Source organism: Asterias rubens, chromosome 8 (assembly GCF_902459465.1).
Source record: "Asterias rubens chromosome 8, eAstRub1.3, whole genome shotgun sequence".
NCBI lineage: Eukaryota > Metazoa > Echinodermata > Asteroidea > Forcipulatida > Asteriidae > Asterias > Asterias rubens.
In genome coordinates this window covers 19,405,440-19,423,511 of record NC_047069.1, presented here as the reverse complement: position 1 = coordinate 19,423,511, position 18,072 = coordinate 19,405,440, and the positions used below count along the sequence as shown (strand labels likewise).

The 18,072-nt window shown below is 36.3% G+C and overlaps 1 protein-coding gene across 1 annotated transcript; it reads left to right on the top strand.

The window, feature by feature from the left end:
* Window positions 1–2,666: 2,666 nt before the first annotated feature.
* Window positions 2,667–16,202, top strand: LOC117293950 (uridine 5'-monophosphate synthase-like). The gene is made up of 11 exons (XM_033776450.1): window positions 2,667–2,911; window positions 3,735–3,833; window positions 4,812–4,973; window positions 6,085–6,188; window positions 6,639–6,801; window positions 7,263–7,394; window positions 11,526–11,659; window positions 12,058–12,272; window positions 13,217–13,315; window positions 13,896–14,008; window positions 15,784–16,202. The coding sequence occupies exons 1-11, from the start codon at window positions 2,768–2,770 to the stop codon at window positions 15,856–15,858; spliced, it is 1,440 nt and encodes a 479-aa protein (XP_033632341.1). The 5' UTR covers window positions 2,667–2,767; the 3' UTR covers window positions 15,859–16,202.
* Window positions 16,203–18,072: the final 1,870 nt, after the last annotated feature.

Sequence of the window (18,072 nt, the reverse complement as noted above, 5' to 3'; positions counted from 1 at the left end):
TTTTATATTCGTTGAGATACAGCAACAAGCAAATGGTCATTTTTGAACATTAAAACCCTGTCATGACGTCATCAATAACGTCATCATTCTAAAAAAGTGGCGGTTTCATCAACTCACTGGTGCCTATGTACATAGTAAGTTTTAAGTTTATACAAGCTTAACTTTTGTTTAAAAGCTCAAAAGTTGTTTTTTATGAAAAAACACGAATAAAAAAAACACGAAGGCGAAATTTGACCCAGGGTAACGACCCGGAAGTTAAGGTCGTACGATTTTGGCGTTTACTTTGCAAATGTTGTCCAAGTCTTAAACTATCTGATGCCTAAGTATGAACGTCATAGCTGTTATATTCGTTGAGATACAGCAACAAGCAAATGATCATTTTTGAACATTAAAAACCCTGCCATGACGTCATCAATAATAATAATAATAATAATACTAGACATAGTGTTTTTTGTTAATTACTAAAACACGGTGTTCGGTTGGACGTTACGTGATGACGTAGTTCAAAAACCATTCAACCATAAAGATGTTTTTTATACAATGTGTCATTATTTTATAGTTAAACTTGTATCACACTTTTGAACGCCTTGTTTCTTCACAAATGCAATATGTTTGTGTGAGATTGGCATCGTTTTTTTGTTTGCAACTTATGAAAGCCCTTTAAAAATCTAGCTCTCCCCTGCACTTGATGCTGTACACAGATTTGATAATCAACAGCGCCCTCTTTGGTGGGCAAAAAGAGAGCGCTGTTGGCAATTCCCCCAAAAAATTTCGTATTTAATACCCGATAACGTCATTTTGAAGGTTCAACTATCTGTTGAGTTTCAAGGTTCAAATCGATCTCAATTTTGATTTTGATTTATTGCTCAAAAGTTGTTTTTTTTTGTTCGAAAAAACACTAAGGCGAACTTTGACCCAGGGTAACGACCCGGAAGTTAAGGTCGTACGATTTTAGTGTTTACTTTTCAAATGTTTCCCAAGTCTTTATCTATCTGATGCCCAAGTATGAACATCATAGCTTTTATATTCGTTGATATACAGCAACAAGCAAATGGTCATTTTTAAACATTAAAAACCTTGTCATGACCTCATCAATGACGTAATCATTCCAAAAAAGTGGCGGTTTCATCTACTCACTATTGCCTATTTACATAGTAAGTTTTAAGTTTGTACAAGCTTTACTTTTGTTTAAAAGCTCAAAAGTTGTTTTTTTGATGTAAAATACACGAAGGCGAACTTTGACCCAGGGTAACGACCCGGAAGTTAAGGTCGTACGATTTTGGCGTTAACTTTTCAAATATGTTCCAAGTCTTTATCTATCCGATGCTGAAATATGAACATCATAGCTTTTCTATTCGTTGAGATACAGCAACAAGCACATGGTAATTTTTCAACATTAAAAACCTTGCCATGACGTCATCAATGACGTCATCAATCCAAAAAAGTGGCAGTTTCATCTACGCACTAGTGCCTATGTACAAAGTAAGTTTTAAGTTTGTACAAGCTTTACTTTTGTTTTAAAGCTCAAAAGTTGTTTTTTTGATGAAAAAATGCGATGGCGAACTTTGACCCAAGGTAACGACCGGAAGTTATGGTCATACGATTTTGGCGTTAACTTTTCAAATGATGTCCAAGTCTTTATCTATGTGATGCCCAAGTATGAACATCATAGCATTAATATTCGTTATTATTATTATTATTATTATTATTATTATTATTATTTATTCGGCCAAGATTTCAACAAACAGTACAAGATACAATATTGAAATATAAATAAAGAAATATAACAGTATAAGAAACAATGAATGTAAACTTAAGACATCTAGAACAATTGTAAACCAATGATTGAGTGAGACAGAGCACTGGCAATCAAGCAAGACAATTATAAAAACAGACAGGACAAGCCCATTCTAAGATGGCCAGGATTAATAAAAGTGAACCTAACCACTGTGACTCGAAAGCCTATCAATCCAAATTGAGATACAGCGAAAAGCAAATGTCGTTTTTCAACTTTAAAAACCTTGCCATGACGTCATCAATGACGTCATAATTCCCAAAAAGTGGCTCGTTTCTATTTACTGGTACATTATTTTGGTTGATACTTTCAGAAAAGGCGAAAATGACCGAATTCCAGAAGACCTTTTGACTAATTAATATTCACACAGAGGTCACGCACGAAAACATGCATACTCCGCAGATAACACAAAGAAAATTAGTGACCTGCGGGTAGACTGAATAGGAGACTTTCCAACGCTAGGCGGCAGCAGACATACCGGGTAAATTCCCATTGTTTACGTAGTTCTGAACATGCGCATAATTCTGAGAACAATGGATTTACCCGGTAAGTCTGCTGCCCTCTATCGTCCCAGAAAGTCTCCCATTGAAAGGCCGCCACTCGCATAATCGAGTCTAAGGCCGTGTCCGAAACGGCGACTTCGGCTACAGCTACGGCTAGATCGCGCGCGTCTGCTATTCTTCAACACTGGTAGACGCGCTGATCTAGACGTAGCTGTAGCCGAAGTCGTCGTTTCGGACACGGCCTTAATTTTGCAATGAACTGACTGACAAACGAGTTTAGTAGGCAGATCCCGCTACAGTTTGACGCCATTCCCTCATTTTGTACAATACAATTAGGTAGGGAACCGCGCAGTAGTTCCCCACATGTATTTTCCCTTACATTTTCACTCGGCGTCCGTAAACTACAGACGGTACCAGTTCACTTTCTTTGATACGTCTGTGGAATTTCTGAGGTTGAAATTTGAAAAAAATGGCGGACACACGTCTCGATTCGTTGATACTGAGGTTGTTTGATGTCGAAGCTGTGAAGTTTGGGTCGTTCACGTTGAAAAGTGGCATACAATCTCCCGTGTATTTTGACCTGAGAGTCATGGTTTCCTACCCAGAAATAATGGTAAGTATTCAATGGGGCAGCAGTATTTCCTAAATGTTATAAATGTCGTGAATCATAAAATAATTTGGTTAATCTGAATTATTATATAGGTAGGTTCACCTTTTTGTTTAACTTAAAAAGTTATTATTTACTTATATTGGTTAAAACTTTTGGTTATTTGTAATCGTCAATAATTTCAACACGAAACTGTCAACATGACAACAGGTAATTCATAACATTTTAAACTTAAAGCCATCGAGTGATCGATATTGCTCCATGATTAGACACTTTCTGAACAGAACAAAAATAAAACTAAAAGTTCACAGATTTTCAAATAACTTACAGGGGTTTACAGAAGGTTTACAGTGCAGTTTTCTGCCTATATCGACAAAATCAACTAGGCGGGCATCCAATAAATCATCTCATCTTCCTTTACTGTGCAGAAACCTCCTCTGGAGTATACTTGCACATTATCATAAGGGGTGTTCTTTTCTTTTATTAGTTTGTCTACCATTGGTCCCTTTTGAACATGGATGGAGGTAGGATTATTGATTAAAAGTTGTTTTCAACATCTTATTTAATTTTTTCATTACTTTCTTGCAGCAAGTTTGCCCAGGTTTGTTATTTTATGCATGGTTTGGGATAGCCTTGCCCTTTGACATTTTAAGTATACCCGCCTTTAATTAACAAATTTCTAATTTTCTAAATTTCTAATTTCTAAATTTTGTTATTGGATAATAAAGTTTTCTGCGCCTCGGAATAGGGTCTTGTACACTAGATTATAGATGGCGTATTATAAATGCATTATTATTACTATTATTATTTTTATTATTATTATTTGCAGGCAGAGGTTGCTGAGCTTCTGTGGGAGGCATCGATCAAGAGTGGCGCAGATTTCAAAGTGGTTTGTGGGGTGCCATACACAGCACTTCCATTGGCAACAGTAAGTAAACTTCCTGCAAATGTGAATGTGAAGCGAAATTTGACGTCACAGTCCTGTTTTCTCAGCGAATGTTTCGTAGGAATTGAGCACAGTCCAGCTGTTTTGAAATATTCATTGCGATTGTGTGACATCAGAATCTGATCGCATTGGCAGGAAGTATGAACCCCTGATATGATATTATTGCTTTGTCTTTTCTGATCGACATCTTTTTAAAGTATTGTAAGTTAAACTTATCTTTGTACAGTAGTGCTTTTCCATAACTTTTTAAATTTTGCGGTTTGTGGTTTTAGTTATTGACGGGTCCATTTTTGTGGTTTATAGAATTTTTGTATTATCTTTGGCTATTTGTGCCTCTTTTTTTGCAGCTATTTTTTAATGTGTACAGCGCCTTGGGGTCCAGTCATGGATGTAAGGTGCTGTATAAGCATTATTTATTATTATTATTATTATTTATTATGAACCGGGCTTAATTTACTAGAAATATACTAGGATTGAAATTTCACACTTGGGCAACTAGAACCAAACCAATACCTCAGGCTCTCTGGTGTGCTCTAGTACAGTTTCTTACCATGTGATATCTGCAAACAATGACCACCCCCCCCCAATTTATTTAAAGTGCCACCTTGTTAACACTGAAAGATCGGAAGGAGGTCAAAAATCCTCTTAAAGGAAAGTGTTGCCTTGAAAGAAATAATTAAAACCCATTCTCAAATCTTCAGTTATCCCTTTAAACAATGGAGGTCACCATTTAGTTGTGCTAACGAAAACCAGTTTATGTTTACCAAAAGTTTTGGTCTTTGAAACTTTTAAAAGTGTTCTACCGTCTCTTTTTGTACAATCACAAAACGTAAGTCTTTGGCCCTACCCTAAGTTAAAAGTGCAGGTCGGAAAAAAAACTTCTGACCTGTCTGCTACCACCTAAAGTTAGAAAGTATCCAGTCCATTTCTCCTCATTAAAGCCAATTTTCTTCCTCACAGCTGATAGCTGTAAATCACAAGAAGCCAATGGTGATCCGACGCAAAGAAGCCAAGGACTACGGGACAAAAAAGATGATAGAGGGCGCTTTCCAGCAGGGAGATTATTGTCTAATTATTGAGGATGTAGTGACAACTGGTGGGAGTGTATATGAAACGGCTCAGGTACGGTTAGTTTGTCAAATATCAGCAAACTTTCACCCCAGTTCTTTAGAGCAGTGGACACTATTGGTAATTGTCAAAGACCAGTTTTCTCACTTGGTGTATCTCAACAATATGCATAAAATAACAAACCTGTGAAAATTTGATCTTAATCGGTCATCAAAGTTGCGAGATAAAAATGAAAGAAAAAACACCCTTGTCACACGAAGTTGTGTGCTTTCAGATGCTTGATTTCGAGACCTCAATTTCTAAATTAATTTGAGGTCTCGAAATCAAATTCGTGTAAAATTACTTCTTTCTCGAAAAGTACTCCACTTCAGCGGGAGCCGTTTTTCGCAATGTTTTATACAGTCAACCTCTCCCCATTACTCATTACCAAGTGAGGTTTTCATGCTAATAATTATTTTGAGTAATTACCAATAGTGTCCACTGCCTTTAACCATAAACAAAATATTAAAATCCATTTCCAATATTATGGCTGAAATGGTTAAACCAAGGTAGCGGTAAAAAGAGAAAATATAAACTATATATTAAATATATATTAACTCCTACAACTATATTACCATGTGCCTTGTATATCAGCCTTTTTACTTAATAAAACCTTCCTACTTTTATCTAGGACCAAATAGCTTTCCCAAATGGGACACAGTCTTCCTAAATTTTGTTTTGACTACGTAAACTTTCAAATTTTGCCATTTGTTTTTTCATTTAGATAAAATTATTGCCACTGCCTTTAATGGGACATGTTGCCTTAAAAAGTGACTGAAATCTGTTGTCGTAAAATGCAACAGAAAGATATTTTAAATGTAGAATAATGATCCACACGATGCCTTTAAATTGAATTCCTTATACCTTAAGAACTAACACGGCACATCAACTTGTGGAGTCAAATTCTTTACACCACAAACTGGCCGGCTGTGTTAGTTAAAGGGTAACCACGTAACTTTGAGGCATATTTGTGTGGATCGCTATATACGCTCAGTCCCTACCCGTTTGGGGTTGTCTTCTAACCACATGTAAAGCAGAACATTTGTTGTGTTTCCTATTCAATAACTTTATATAAAAAAACGTAATTCTGATAACAATAGCAAACGTTTTTTTTATAAAAATTTAGTCTTTAGAAGCTGTTGGTATGAAAGTACGTGATGCAGTGGTGCTACTTGATCGAGGCCAGGGTGGAAATGGCAGGCTAAAACAACAAGGAATCAACTTACAAAGGTACCATTGGAAACTCCAGGGCTTGTCTCATTAAAAATAGTTGGAATTTTGGTTGAGCAAGGAAAAAATTGACCAGAGACTGATTTCAACCCGCAAGCGACCTCCAGATCATTGTGTCTGCTCTACCAACTGAGCTATCTAGCCTTAATGTTGGTTAGGCTTGGGCGACTAGTGAAATTTACTACTCGACTAATCGCACTTCAAATAATCGCTACTGTGACACTGATTTTGAATTCTCAAGGCGTATTTTGGCAATGTTTTCCGCAGGCGCATTAAAGTAAAATTCAAGCCAAAAAGGATTGAACGATTGGAAATGGATTTTAAATTTATTGCACACACATGCCCTACCTTTGTATTTCACATGTAAAGTGTGCGAACCCAATTTTCATTGCAAAATTTATTTTATATATACTTTTTGCCTGATATTTTTGGTCTTCATTTTTTTTTCAGTGTTATAACCCTCCCTAAGGTGCTTCAGGTCCTAAACCATCATGGGAAAATCAGCTCCAGTGTCATGGCCGAGACAGAGCAGTTTATTGTTGACAATACTTTCACAAATGGTGCAAATACACCGACCCAAGTACAACCAGCAGCAGCCAAGAAACCTCGCATGGTAGGATTTCTCAGTCGCTGCACTGGCGGGAAAAATTAAATATTCATTAGGTTACTCCCATACTAGAAATTTTGACAGTTATTTCTTTAAGACACTGGACACTATTGGTAATTGTCATAGACCAGTCTATTCACTTGGTGTATCTTAACCAATACATAAAATAACAACAAACGTGTGAAAATTTGAGCTTGATTGGTCGTCGGAGTTGCGAGATAACTATGAAAGGAAAAACACCCTCGGTCTTCACCCTCTGAAGACTCGGTATTCAAGCCCCAAACAAAGTTTTAAATTATTATTATTGTTATTATTTATTTGGCAATTCACATAAAAATACAAAAATACAAATAATTTATACATAAAGGATAAAACTCTTAAAACTCTTAAAAACATTAAAGGAACACGTTGCAATTCTGTTATCTGTTTATCTGTTATCAAATTTATGTTGACTTTCTTTTTTATAGCAAATGACGTATGAGAATCGTGCTGAGTTATGTCAACATCCTGTTGCTAAGCAACTCTTCTCCATCATGGCCGCCAAGAAAACCAACCTTGCCTTCTCAGCAGACCTCACATCTTGCCAGAAAGTTCTTGAGGTTGGTCCTGGATTACGATATATTTTTGACATTTGTTTTGAAACTCTAGAAAGTTGTGAATATATAGCTTAATGCTAGTAGTTATGCCCGGAAATTTCATTTTGTAGCTAGAAAGTTTTTTTTTAATGAGAGATTGCTTAACATCACAATGCCAGGAAAGCCACTTCAAGGTGAGAGCTATCGCTCAGAAATCAACCTAAGGTCAAACCGTACAGAGGTCGCACTACCAGATTCTGGACAAGCTCTCTGCCTTACATGACTGGGTTACTAAATAGAAAATAGTGCAATATTGTCCTCTCAGTCCACCATTGGATCTTATGTCTGTATTGTATCAACCAATCAATTTTTTGGAGGTTCACCCAAATGTAATTAATGATTTTTTCATTATCTTCTTTTAAGGACTATTAGTCTAAATTCAAATTCAAATTCAAAAATGGTTTATTAAAACATGACTCGCAGTTAAAAAACTGAATTGCACATGTCAACATCATAATATGTTTTAAGAAATTATTATTATATACATTGGCAAAAATACATTGGTAAAAAAAAAACAGTAGGCACAACTATTATATATACACACATAACTATATTAAAAGGCATTTAACAGACTGACGATTTGAGGAATTGCACTTTGTTTGTAGCGAACTGTTTTACATCTGGGTGGGTCATATTTGTTGGTGTGTCTTAAATTGATTTGACAGTTTCTATGGGGAGGTAGCCAATTTCTACACATGTGATGGGATTCGATTGAATAAGCAAAATCGCTACACAGTTTGTCTCAACGGTTTTCAAGGGTTTCAAGTTTACACACATTTAAAGCTTCCCTATAAGTAGAATAGTTCTTACCAAAAATTATAAGACACACCCTTTTTTGAATACGTTCCAATTTGTTGACCTGCTCTTTAGTTAGATTACCATTGAACAAAGGAACACAGTAGTCTAAAACAGGTCTAACATAACCCTTGTAAATTGCCAATAGATCATTCACAGGTAGATTATGAGAACGTAAACAACGCAACATGTACAACTTTCTGTTACATTTTTTGATTATCTCATTGACATGTCTGTCCCACTTTAAATTGTCTTGAATAATCACACCCAACACTTTAACATAATGCACATTTTCTAATTGAGTGTCATTACTGAGCAGGATTTCATGATGTTGCAAGTTTCTGGCAAAAGACACTGACATGGTACAACATTTGGCTGCATTTAACTTCATGTTATTGTAGATTTTGTAGATTGACTAAGGACTGTTGAATATGAGGTAATTGAACAGAATTTCGACTTTCAACAAAGGTTAAGTCATCAACATATTTATAGTAAGGGGTGTCGTCATCAATACAAGCATCATTGATCATAATAAGAAACAATACTGGGCCTAATTTTGTTCCTTGGGGGACTCCAGTGTGAATTGTTTCCCAGGAGGAAAATGTTCCTTTATACTTCACACGCTGCTTACGACATTCAAGAAAACTAATAACCCAGGACACAATACATGGGCGTACTTGTAACTGAAGCAGTTTTTGAACCAATATATTATGATCAATTCGGTCAAATGCTTTAGAGAAATCCGTTAAAACAATGGTGGAAATTGATTTAGGGTTGTCTGCATTTTCGTACAACTGATGCAACAATTTTACCAAATAATGACAAGTGGATAATTTGCGTTGAATGCCAAATTGGTTAATATCAATTTTCCCGGCAACGTCATCCAACAACCATTTAGCTACAAAGGTTTCCGCAATTTTGGCGAAACAACTGGTAAGTGCAATTGGTCTCAGCTCAGCAATGGTCGGAGGATTAGTTTTGGGGATTGGTACTACTTCAGCACATTTCCATTGTTCAGGGACTTTGGCCTGATCAAAGGAAGGGTTAAGAATGTCAGTTAGTGGAAAAGACAACTCATAAGCAAAGTCGCGCAATATACGTACAGGTAAATCACCAGAAATACAAGACTTGTTAGTTTTAAGCTTACGAATTTCCTTGTATACTTCTCTTGGCTGAACATGCGGACAAGGCATGGGTGACGGTAAATAGGAAGGTATTAGTGATCTATCAATACTTGGAATGTCCTTAGCTATAGATATAAAATGATTATTTATCAAATTAGCTACATGTTCAAACTGTCCATTGCAATCAACCCCAGGAACAGTTATGGGTGGCTGATCTCGTCGGCCTTGGGTGAGTAACTTTATTTGTGGGTGCCAGCCAGCAGGGTCATTGGTCTTCAGATGACAAACTTTATTTTGGTAGTAATGTCTCTTGGCTGACGAGATAGCATGCATCACTCTTGTCTTCATATGACTCCATAAGGGCCGGTTGTTTTGATGCCAAGCTTGTTGTCGTTGTTTTATAACCGCTTTAATTCCGGCCGTGATCCATGGCTTGTCGGTCGCGTAGAAACGAATATTGCGAGTAGGTAAGTGGACATCAAGGTGCTGTTTCACACTTTTGAGATGGATCATCGATTTGCAAGTTTTCTTCCCAGGTATGGCTAGTGAGCCATGAACTGAATGACCTGAGGCCACTGTCTGTCAATGGGCGTACAGTCTTTTTGCGACTAACTTGGTTAGTTTTAACAACTTTGTCTTTAGGCACCCAAAGTACCCAATTATGGTCGCTTCTAGCCACTGGACATAAAATTTCAGTCTGAAAATAAAGATAAGAATAATTTGTGATAATCTTATCTAAAATGTTAAGACCTCTAGTCGGCTGCAAGACAACTGGAGTAAAACGCTCATCCTGTAAAAACCCTTGGATATCCAAGTCATTAAAATCTCCAATCAGGGAAATTCCAGCACCCGGATACTGTACTTGAAGAGAATCAATGCTTGCAATGAGATAATCTATATAGTCTTGGGCATGAGGACTCCTTGGTGGGAAGTAGACAACACACGTAATAAGAGATGACATTTGACGTGGTAGTCTAGGGGGTCTCATGTGGATCCAAAGAGCTTCAATGTTATCAGGAACGTGTATTGGTGGTTCCCTCGCTTTCAAAAAGTGCCTAGCATAAAAAGCCACTCCACCACCCTGGCGGTTGCTTCTTGACTTGAAGTTAGCAGAAAATCCAGGATTTTCTAAGTGTGATTTCTTGTAAAACTTTGTCTCAGACTGCCTGAGTTTTAATATTGTATTTTTCTTCTTTGTAAATTGCATGTAATTCAGCCTTCGGCAAGGGTATCATCCACTAGGAGCCTGGCTGGTATAATTTGTCCATACAATTTTACTGTTTAGTTTTTAACCAGTGCCAATTCCTTTGTATAACTGTGTTCAGCACTCTAGAGCATGCCTGCATGATTAGGCCACTTTATAAATATTGGTACTTTAATTATTTTGATTATTAGCTGTTTCGTAGCGAAGCGCAGAGAAACAGCTCTTGTTTTTGTTAAAGTTTTTTTATTATTTTTTTTTGTATTTTTTATTTGTCTGTTTCAATACTCGCAATTTTTTGCAAAGTTCCTAAAGAGCAATTGCAATGAAACTTTCAGGGATTGAAGGTTATGGTGCTATAATGATCCTAAAGCAAGGATGTCATGATGACTTCATCACTGGTCACGTGACGTTATCTTAAAGGTGTTTTATGTTAAATGTTTGAAAATCTATATCAAGTCAGCCAAACGAGACCGTAGGTTTCTGTTTGCGGGATGTGGTAGGGATAAATTAGGTCTTCATTTTGTTTCGTGTGCGTGACCTCACATGACCTCTACTTCCGGTTGAAACGGGCAAAAAATGGAAGTGCCCATGTTGAAACTTGGTAAGTTGTTGGATATTGACAAGTTCTTTTTAAAACCGACATGACTTCATGATGACGTCATCACATGATTTTTTATGATTTTTTCAATTTTTGCACCTTTAACACATAAATGAACATGGTATAATCCAAATAATTTTTTGTATTTATGCCACATTGGGCAATTTGCTTTGAATACCCAACAAATTTAAAACTCAGTTGAGAAATTTGAAAATTTTATTGACGAAACAGCTCTGCATTTGTGCACAAATGCAATTTAGCTCTAGTTATTATTATTATTATCATAGAGACAGAAGACCGGTTTGTAGATTTTAAAAGATGGAGTGATTTACCTTTTGACTTATTAATCCTTCATCTTGCACAAATGTTTTCAGTTTGCAGACAAAGTCGGTCCTCATATTTGCCTCCTGAAGACGCATGTTGACATCCTTGAGGATTTCTCGGCAGAGTTTGTCTCATCGTTAACGGCGCTGGCTGACAAACACAACTTCCTCATATTTGAAGACAGGTTAGTTCTCTCAGCGCTCTGGGTTCTCGAAATCTTGAGTTTTTATTGGTCCAATCAACCTGACCAATCACACAATAATGTTTGCGCCATTTGGGTGTGATTGTGTGTAATCAGCGTTGTGCTAATATTAACTACGACATGTACATGTGTGCCTGGGCCAAATTTCAAAGAGCTGTTCAAGCACAAAAATCCTGCATGGCAAATTTCCTGGCTAAGCAAGAAATGAGCGGGGTAGCAGTTGCATCAATGGTAATTCTTTGGTGGTGTGGCTGGTAACCTATCTTTTTTTGCAAAATTTGTTTGTGCTAAGCAAGTTACAGGCTAAAATGAACACATTTTTCAGTATTGGCATTCCATACCTGGTTTAAAATTACTCTGTTGTTGTGCTCTACATTTAGGAAGTTTGCAGACATTGGCAACACTGTCAAATACCAGTATGGTTCCGGACTCTACAAAATTGCAGACTGGGCGCATATTACTAATGCTCATGCGGTACCAGGACCTGGAGTCATACAGGGGCTGAAAGAAGTGGGCGGGGCCAAAGGGAGGGCATGTCTTCTACTTGGGCAGATGAGTTCATCCGGGAACCTTGCGACTGGCGAATATACAAAAGGTACAAAAGATTTTTAAGATTCATAAAGATAATAAATATTGATGTCATGGGCCAAAAGTTTGCTAGTTCAAAAACTTTTTTCTGCCAATTTCACACAGTCTTTATAAATGAAAATTGTTCCATTGCATTTTTCACGCCATAATATTAAATCGAGTGTATGCCAAACCCCTCTTTTGTAGACTTTAGCATTTTTCATTCAAATCCAGGGCCTTATGCCCAAGTCCAGTGAATTTAGATGTCGGCCCAGTAAATTTATGAACTGACAAGGCCAGCGGACTTGTGTTTTTCGATTGAATAATATTGTTCAAAAAATTTAACAAATTATGTTCAAAAATCGAATTTTTCAATTCTGTCCAGGCATTAAGGTACCCAAGTGTTAAATGATATGTGCTTGTTCAGTATATAAAACAAGTTCACAAGTTAAAGGCACTCAACACCTTTGGTAATTGTCAAAGACCAGTCTTCTCACTTGGTGTATCTCAACATGCATAAAATGAAAAACCTGTGAAAATTTGAACTCAATTGGTCGTCTATAAGTTGCGAGAGAATAATGGAAGAAAAAAGACTCTTGTCGCACAGATTGTGTGCTTTCAGATGCTCAGCTGAGGTCTCTTGTTCAATTCAAATATTTTAGTGAGAAATTACATCTTTCATAAAAACTACGCTACTTCAAGGGAGCCGTTTCTCACAATGTTTTATAAAACAGCTCTCCATTGCTTCTTACCAAGTTAGTTTTTATGCTAACAATTATTTTGAGAATTACCAATAGTGTCCACTGCCTTTAAACTGTTTTGAAAGTGTTTTCTCTTTTTTGATTCTGGTCTCGGTAAAAGTTTTGAGCAACAAGTTCTGCGGTCTTGTTGATTTTCACACCCAATTCGAGCTCTGAGAAGGCTTTCCAAAGGTTATTTTGTCTAAATTAATTTACACTTCTGTTTCCATAGCAACTATAAAGATGGCGGAGGATCAGGCAGACTTTGTGATAGGATTCATATGCACCTCAGGATTGTCGTCTGATCCAAGATTTATCCACATGACACCAGGTTTGTTGGTAATTTGTCCTCTTCAATGATGAAGTTTCTCTTATTCGTAGGTGGCATGTTCATGTCCCACTCTTTTCAATTTTTCCTTTGTTCAACCCTTAATATTAAAGCTACCTGGCTTATTTTGGGCCTTGCCTCCACGCACTTCCCGCCAGTTTATTCTTTTTCTGTATTTTATATATACATGTATGTATTACATGTATGTATTACAATGTAGTTCTATAATATTGTGGAAATGTTTTGTGAAAATAAATGTAAATTGAATTTAAATTGAATTGAATTGAATTGAATTAATTAAAATAACTCAGTCCGTTTCCCTTTGGTGGTTTATTACTTAGTACTTGAAAAAAAGATACAGCAAACCTGCTTTTTCCCTTGGAAAAATTTACTAGAGCGGGATTTGACCTCGGGATTAACGTGCCGGCACTCTATCAACTGAGCTATCCAGCCGTATGCTGTTGGTCTACCTGTTTTGTCAATATCTCTGTTCTGGTTGTGAAAGTCTCATTTTGTTTGCTGAGATGAAGCATGTTTGTACTGTAGCTTTATTTTGATCTTGTTTACTTTTTGTCAATCTTAGGGGTCAAATTGGCAGAGGGCACTGATTCATTAGGTCAGCAATACTTGACCCCTCAGAAGGTCATCGGACAGCAAGGAAGTGACATCATCATCGTTGGACGAGGGATCTATCAGGTAAAATAGTGAGCACTGGGTCTCATAGTTCATAAGAGTGTTGGTATCGACCCTCTTGATTAAACTCATCAGGGGCAAAATTCATAGAGCTGCCTGACAGCTAATTTTTCTACTTACTGTATGATTACTGTATGATTTCTGAGATGGCATCGGCTGAAAAAACCTCTTTCTCAACTCTTACAATTTCCATTTCATAGTTCTGCTAAATAATAATAATAATTAGAACACTTATAGTGATGCTCATGGCGCAAGGAAGAAACGCAAAGTTAATGAAAAGCAACTGTGAAAAAGTGGGTTTTGAGGGCCATGGCGTCACAATGCAAACCAATGGTGAACGCCCAAGCTGGCCGCCTAATTTTCTTGCTTACCTGTGAAAAACAATTACACTTAATCACGTTTTTCTGCTATAAAATTGGTGAAGTCGTTCATTTATTGGGTCAGTATAATTGATTCATTTACAAGTTTTGTGACAGCATTTCAGCTTCAGTATATATTTTTATCAGGGCCTAATTTTATAGAGCTGTTTTGCCGAAAAATGCTTAGCAATTTTGTTTCTGCTAAACAAACAATAGCAGGTAACCAGAAACAATCAGTGAACATTGTATGGTATTTTGGCTGGTAAACTGTTTCTCCTATTAGGAGGATTTTTCCGGTGCTGAGCTTTTTTGTGTGTGCCGTATGAATTTGGGGGCTTGTTTATGAGTTGAAATTGTGCAGAATCATACAACACCTGATAAGAACATTAAATACAAATTCATTTCTGAATCAAGGATTGCTCAACAGGAACTGTTGAACCAACCCTGAAGGAGAACTGAGTAATTTCCTGTCAGCAAGCAGGGCATGAAAACGTGTGTAACGAAAACTTATCTGGGCAGTTGATTTTTGAATGAATCAAACTATTTCAGAATTGGTTTTTGCAAAACAGTTGCTGGCAGTGTAAGCACTTTATGTAATCCACCATACACATAATATACTGGCAAACCTGTAGAAGTTTGAGATCGATCGGCCATCTTGGTCACGAGAGAATAGTGTAAAACCAATTACAAATTTTGCATTGCATCGATGCCAAAATAAAAATGAATAAAACGCTCACTGAGCGATAAACTCCAAACGCGAAGTTAGATTATTTATTTCTCATCAAATATGACATTTCAGACAGAAATATTTCAAGGGATGTTTTCAACTATCATCATCACCGTGTAAGTTTTGTGTAAATCTGTGATCTTCGTGATTTTTGTTTCTTACCAATTCTGTAATGTTCCTTTAAAGGATTGTGGTACTTTTTGTAACACAATACAAATATCCACAGATTTACACAGTGATAGTAGAAAGCTTCCCTGAGAGTATAAATGAGTAAAACAAAGTCACAAAATTAATTTCCATCTCAGTTTTAGCATGTAAAAGGTATTAACAGTTTTGGTATATAATAGATGTTAAATTTGCATCGGGGATAAAGAATATTAATTTTGGTTTTTACCCATACACCGATGTTTGTTAGCACTGTATACTCAGTAGTTTTGGTATAAATACCGAAACTGGTAACATTTTACTTGCTTGTTGTTTTACTCATTTCTCAAATACTACAACACCTCAGCAAGTAATATTTTAAGGGGAGCTTTCTACAACCATTATCTTCGAACTATGTAAGTTTAATGTTAACACGTGGACATCATGTTTTCTGTCCTACAAAAAGTACCAAAAACCCTTTAAAAAAAGGATAAATCAAATCCTTGTCAACCTATAACTTTTTTTCTTTTCTGTGTTTTTACTTGCAGGCAGATGACCCTGTTGAAGTGGCTAAGATGTATAAGGAGGCAGGTTTCTCTGCTTATATGAGCCTTCATTCTTGAAGATTTCAATAAGTTGTTTAATGAACTCATTGATAAGCCTGGGTGACAAGTGCGACTAGTGTCTTAGCCGCGACTAATGCTGGCCGAGTCGAATCGCGACTATCGTTTTTCGATTCCTTGGTTAATCCTGATGCCACGACTACTACAAAACAACATGGTTGATCGTGCCGCTAGACTACTACAACAATAATCACAACTACTACAAAAATAATCACGACTACCTGGTTGGTGAACCAGTTGTGTTGCTGACGACTATTACCAACAACATATACTTAAAGGCAGTGGACACTATTGGTAATGACTCAAAATAATTATTAGCATAAAACCTTACTTGGTGACGAATAATGGGGAGAAATTGATGGTATAAAACATTTCAGAAACGGCTCCCTCTGAAGTGCGGTAGTTTTCGAGATAGAAGTAATTTACCACGAATTTGATTTCGACACCCCTCGATTAAGAACTTGAGGTCTCGAAATCAACCATCTAAACGCACACAACTTCGTGTGACAAGGGTGTTTTCTTCTTTCATTATTATCTCGCAACTTTGACGACCGATTGAACTCAAATTTTCACAGGTTAGTTATTTTATGCATATGTTGAGATACATTAACTGTGAAGGCTAGTCTTTGACAATTACCAATAGTGTCCACTGTCTTCTTAAAACTAAATCATACATTGGTGACACAATCCTTCAACCATTTTAGCATGAATTTACTATATTGCGCTTGTGGCAAACATTAGCCGCAATGCATCTTGAGAATAAAAAATTAGTCGAGACTTGTGTCGTAGTCGCGGCTATTTGAGGCGTAACTAGTCGAGTAGTAAATTTCACTATTTGACCAGGCTTAGTAAGGAATTCAAGATCCTTTATGCTCAAAGCATTGGAACTTTACTTTTTTATTGCCGTTGATTTATTTACTGGGAATTATTTCTAGTTGGTTTTTTGTTTTGAGTTTTTTTGTTTCGATATTTGTCAACTCTGAAATAGAATTGGAATTAGTTTCCCTTTCAACTAATAGTTTGATGAGAATTTGTTGTTCTCTTGAAGTAAAACAAAACCAGGTTTGAAATTCATGTTAACACTCGATTGCAGGACTGAGGTAATTTTTTTTTTTTTCATTTGAGTAGTGAGTGTGATATATTTAATGATGTTCAAACAATAACTTTGAGATCAATCTTCTGTTGGTGCTCGTTCAAATAAAAACAGTTAAAAACTGTTTGCAAAGATTTTTGAGATTGATTCTTGTCTTGTAAAATAAAATCCGGTCCTTGCTGTAAAATTTCTAGCTACAAGCCGTCTTGCAGATTTCTTCCCCAAGCACTGTAAAAGTTAAAATATTAAGGTGAGCTACAATGCTTACTTTTAAACTCTGATAAAATTGGAGCCAAATATAACAATTTGTTTTCAAAAAGTGTGACCTATTTTTACGTGTGGTTATGACATGATTCTTTCAAAATATTTTTCTGTGTTCTGTGCATCTATTTTTATTAAACATCATAAACATTATTAATTTTGTTTTGTTTTTACCCATATACACCGATGTGTGTTGCACTGTATACTCGGTACTTTCCCCCCCGAGTCCTGTGAAAAAAAAAAAATTAACATCTACAGAAGAGTTTGCGGTGTTACCGCAAACTCTTATATATCTTATATATCCACCATGCAAAGTTTCAAATCCTACTTAATTTAACATCTATTAAATCATAAACATTCGTACCATAAACCTCCAGAGTTTGTGATAGGAAAATGAAACGGTTCTTGGATGCGACTGCTAAATGATGAAGAACTTATTTTCTTGAATGCAACTACGCCATGGAATAAAGGAGAATTATGAACGACTATTCCGGATTCTGTGACAGTGTTTTATTATTATAGATTACCAAGACCAAAAAGTACTATATTCTGTATATCATTGTTTTTTTATAAGACTCTAATGTACAGATGATTTCAAATTGTCATAAAATTACACTTTACATTTTGGAATATTTCAATAAAAATTGTATCTAATACAAATTTGTTTAGTCTATACTTCATTCATGCTGAACTTAGAGGTATGAGGGTGGTCCTGTATGAGCTATTGGAAACCAATGTGAGTTTTGCACTAGCATCGACATGTAGTTGCTACGCATGCAACTTTGTTTTGAATTATTTAAAATCGGAAAACTGCAGAGAACACAAAACTTTGTTGAGTGATTTTCAGTTTTCTATGACAC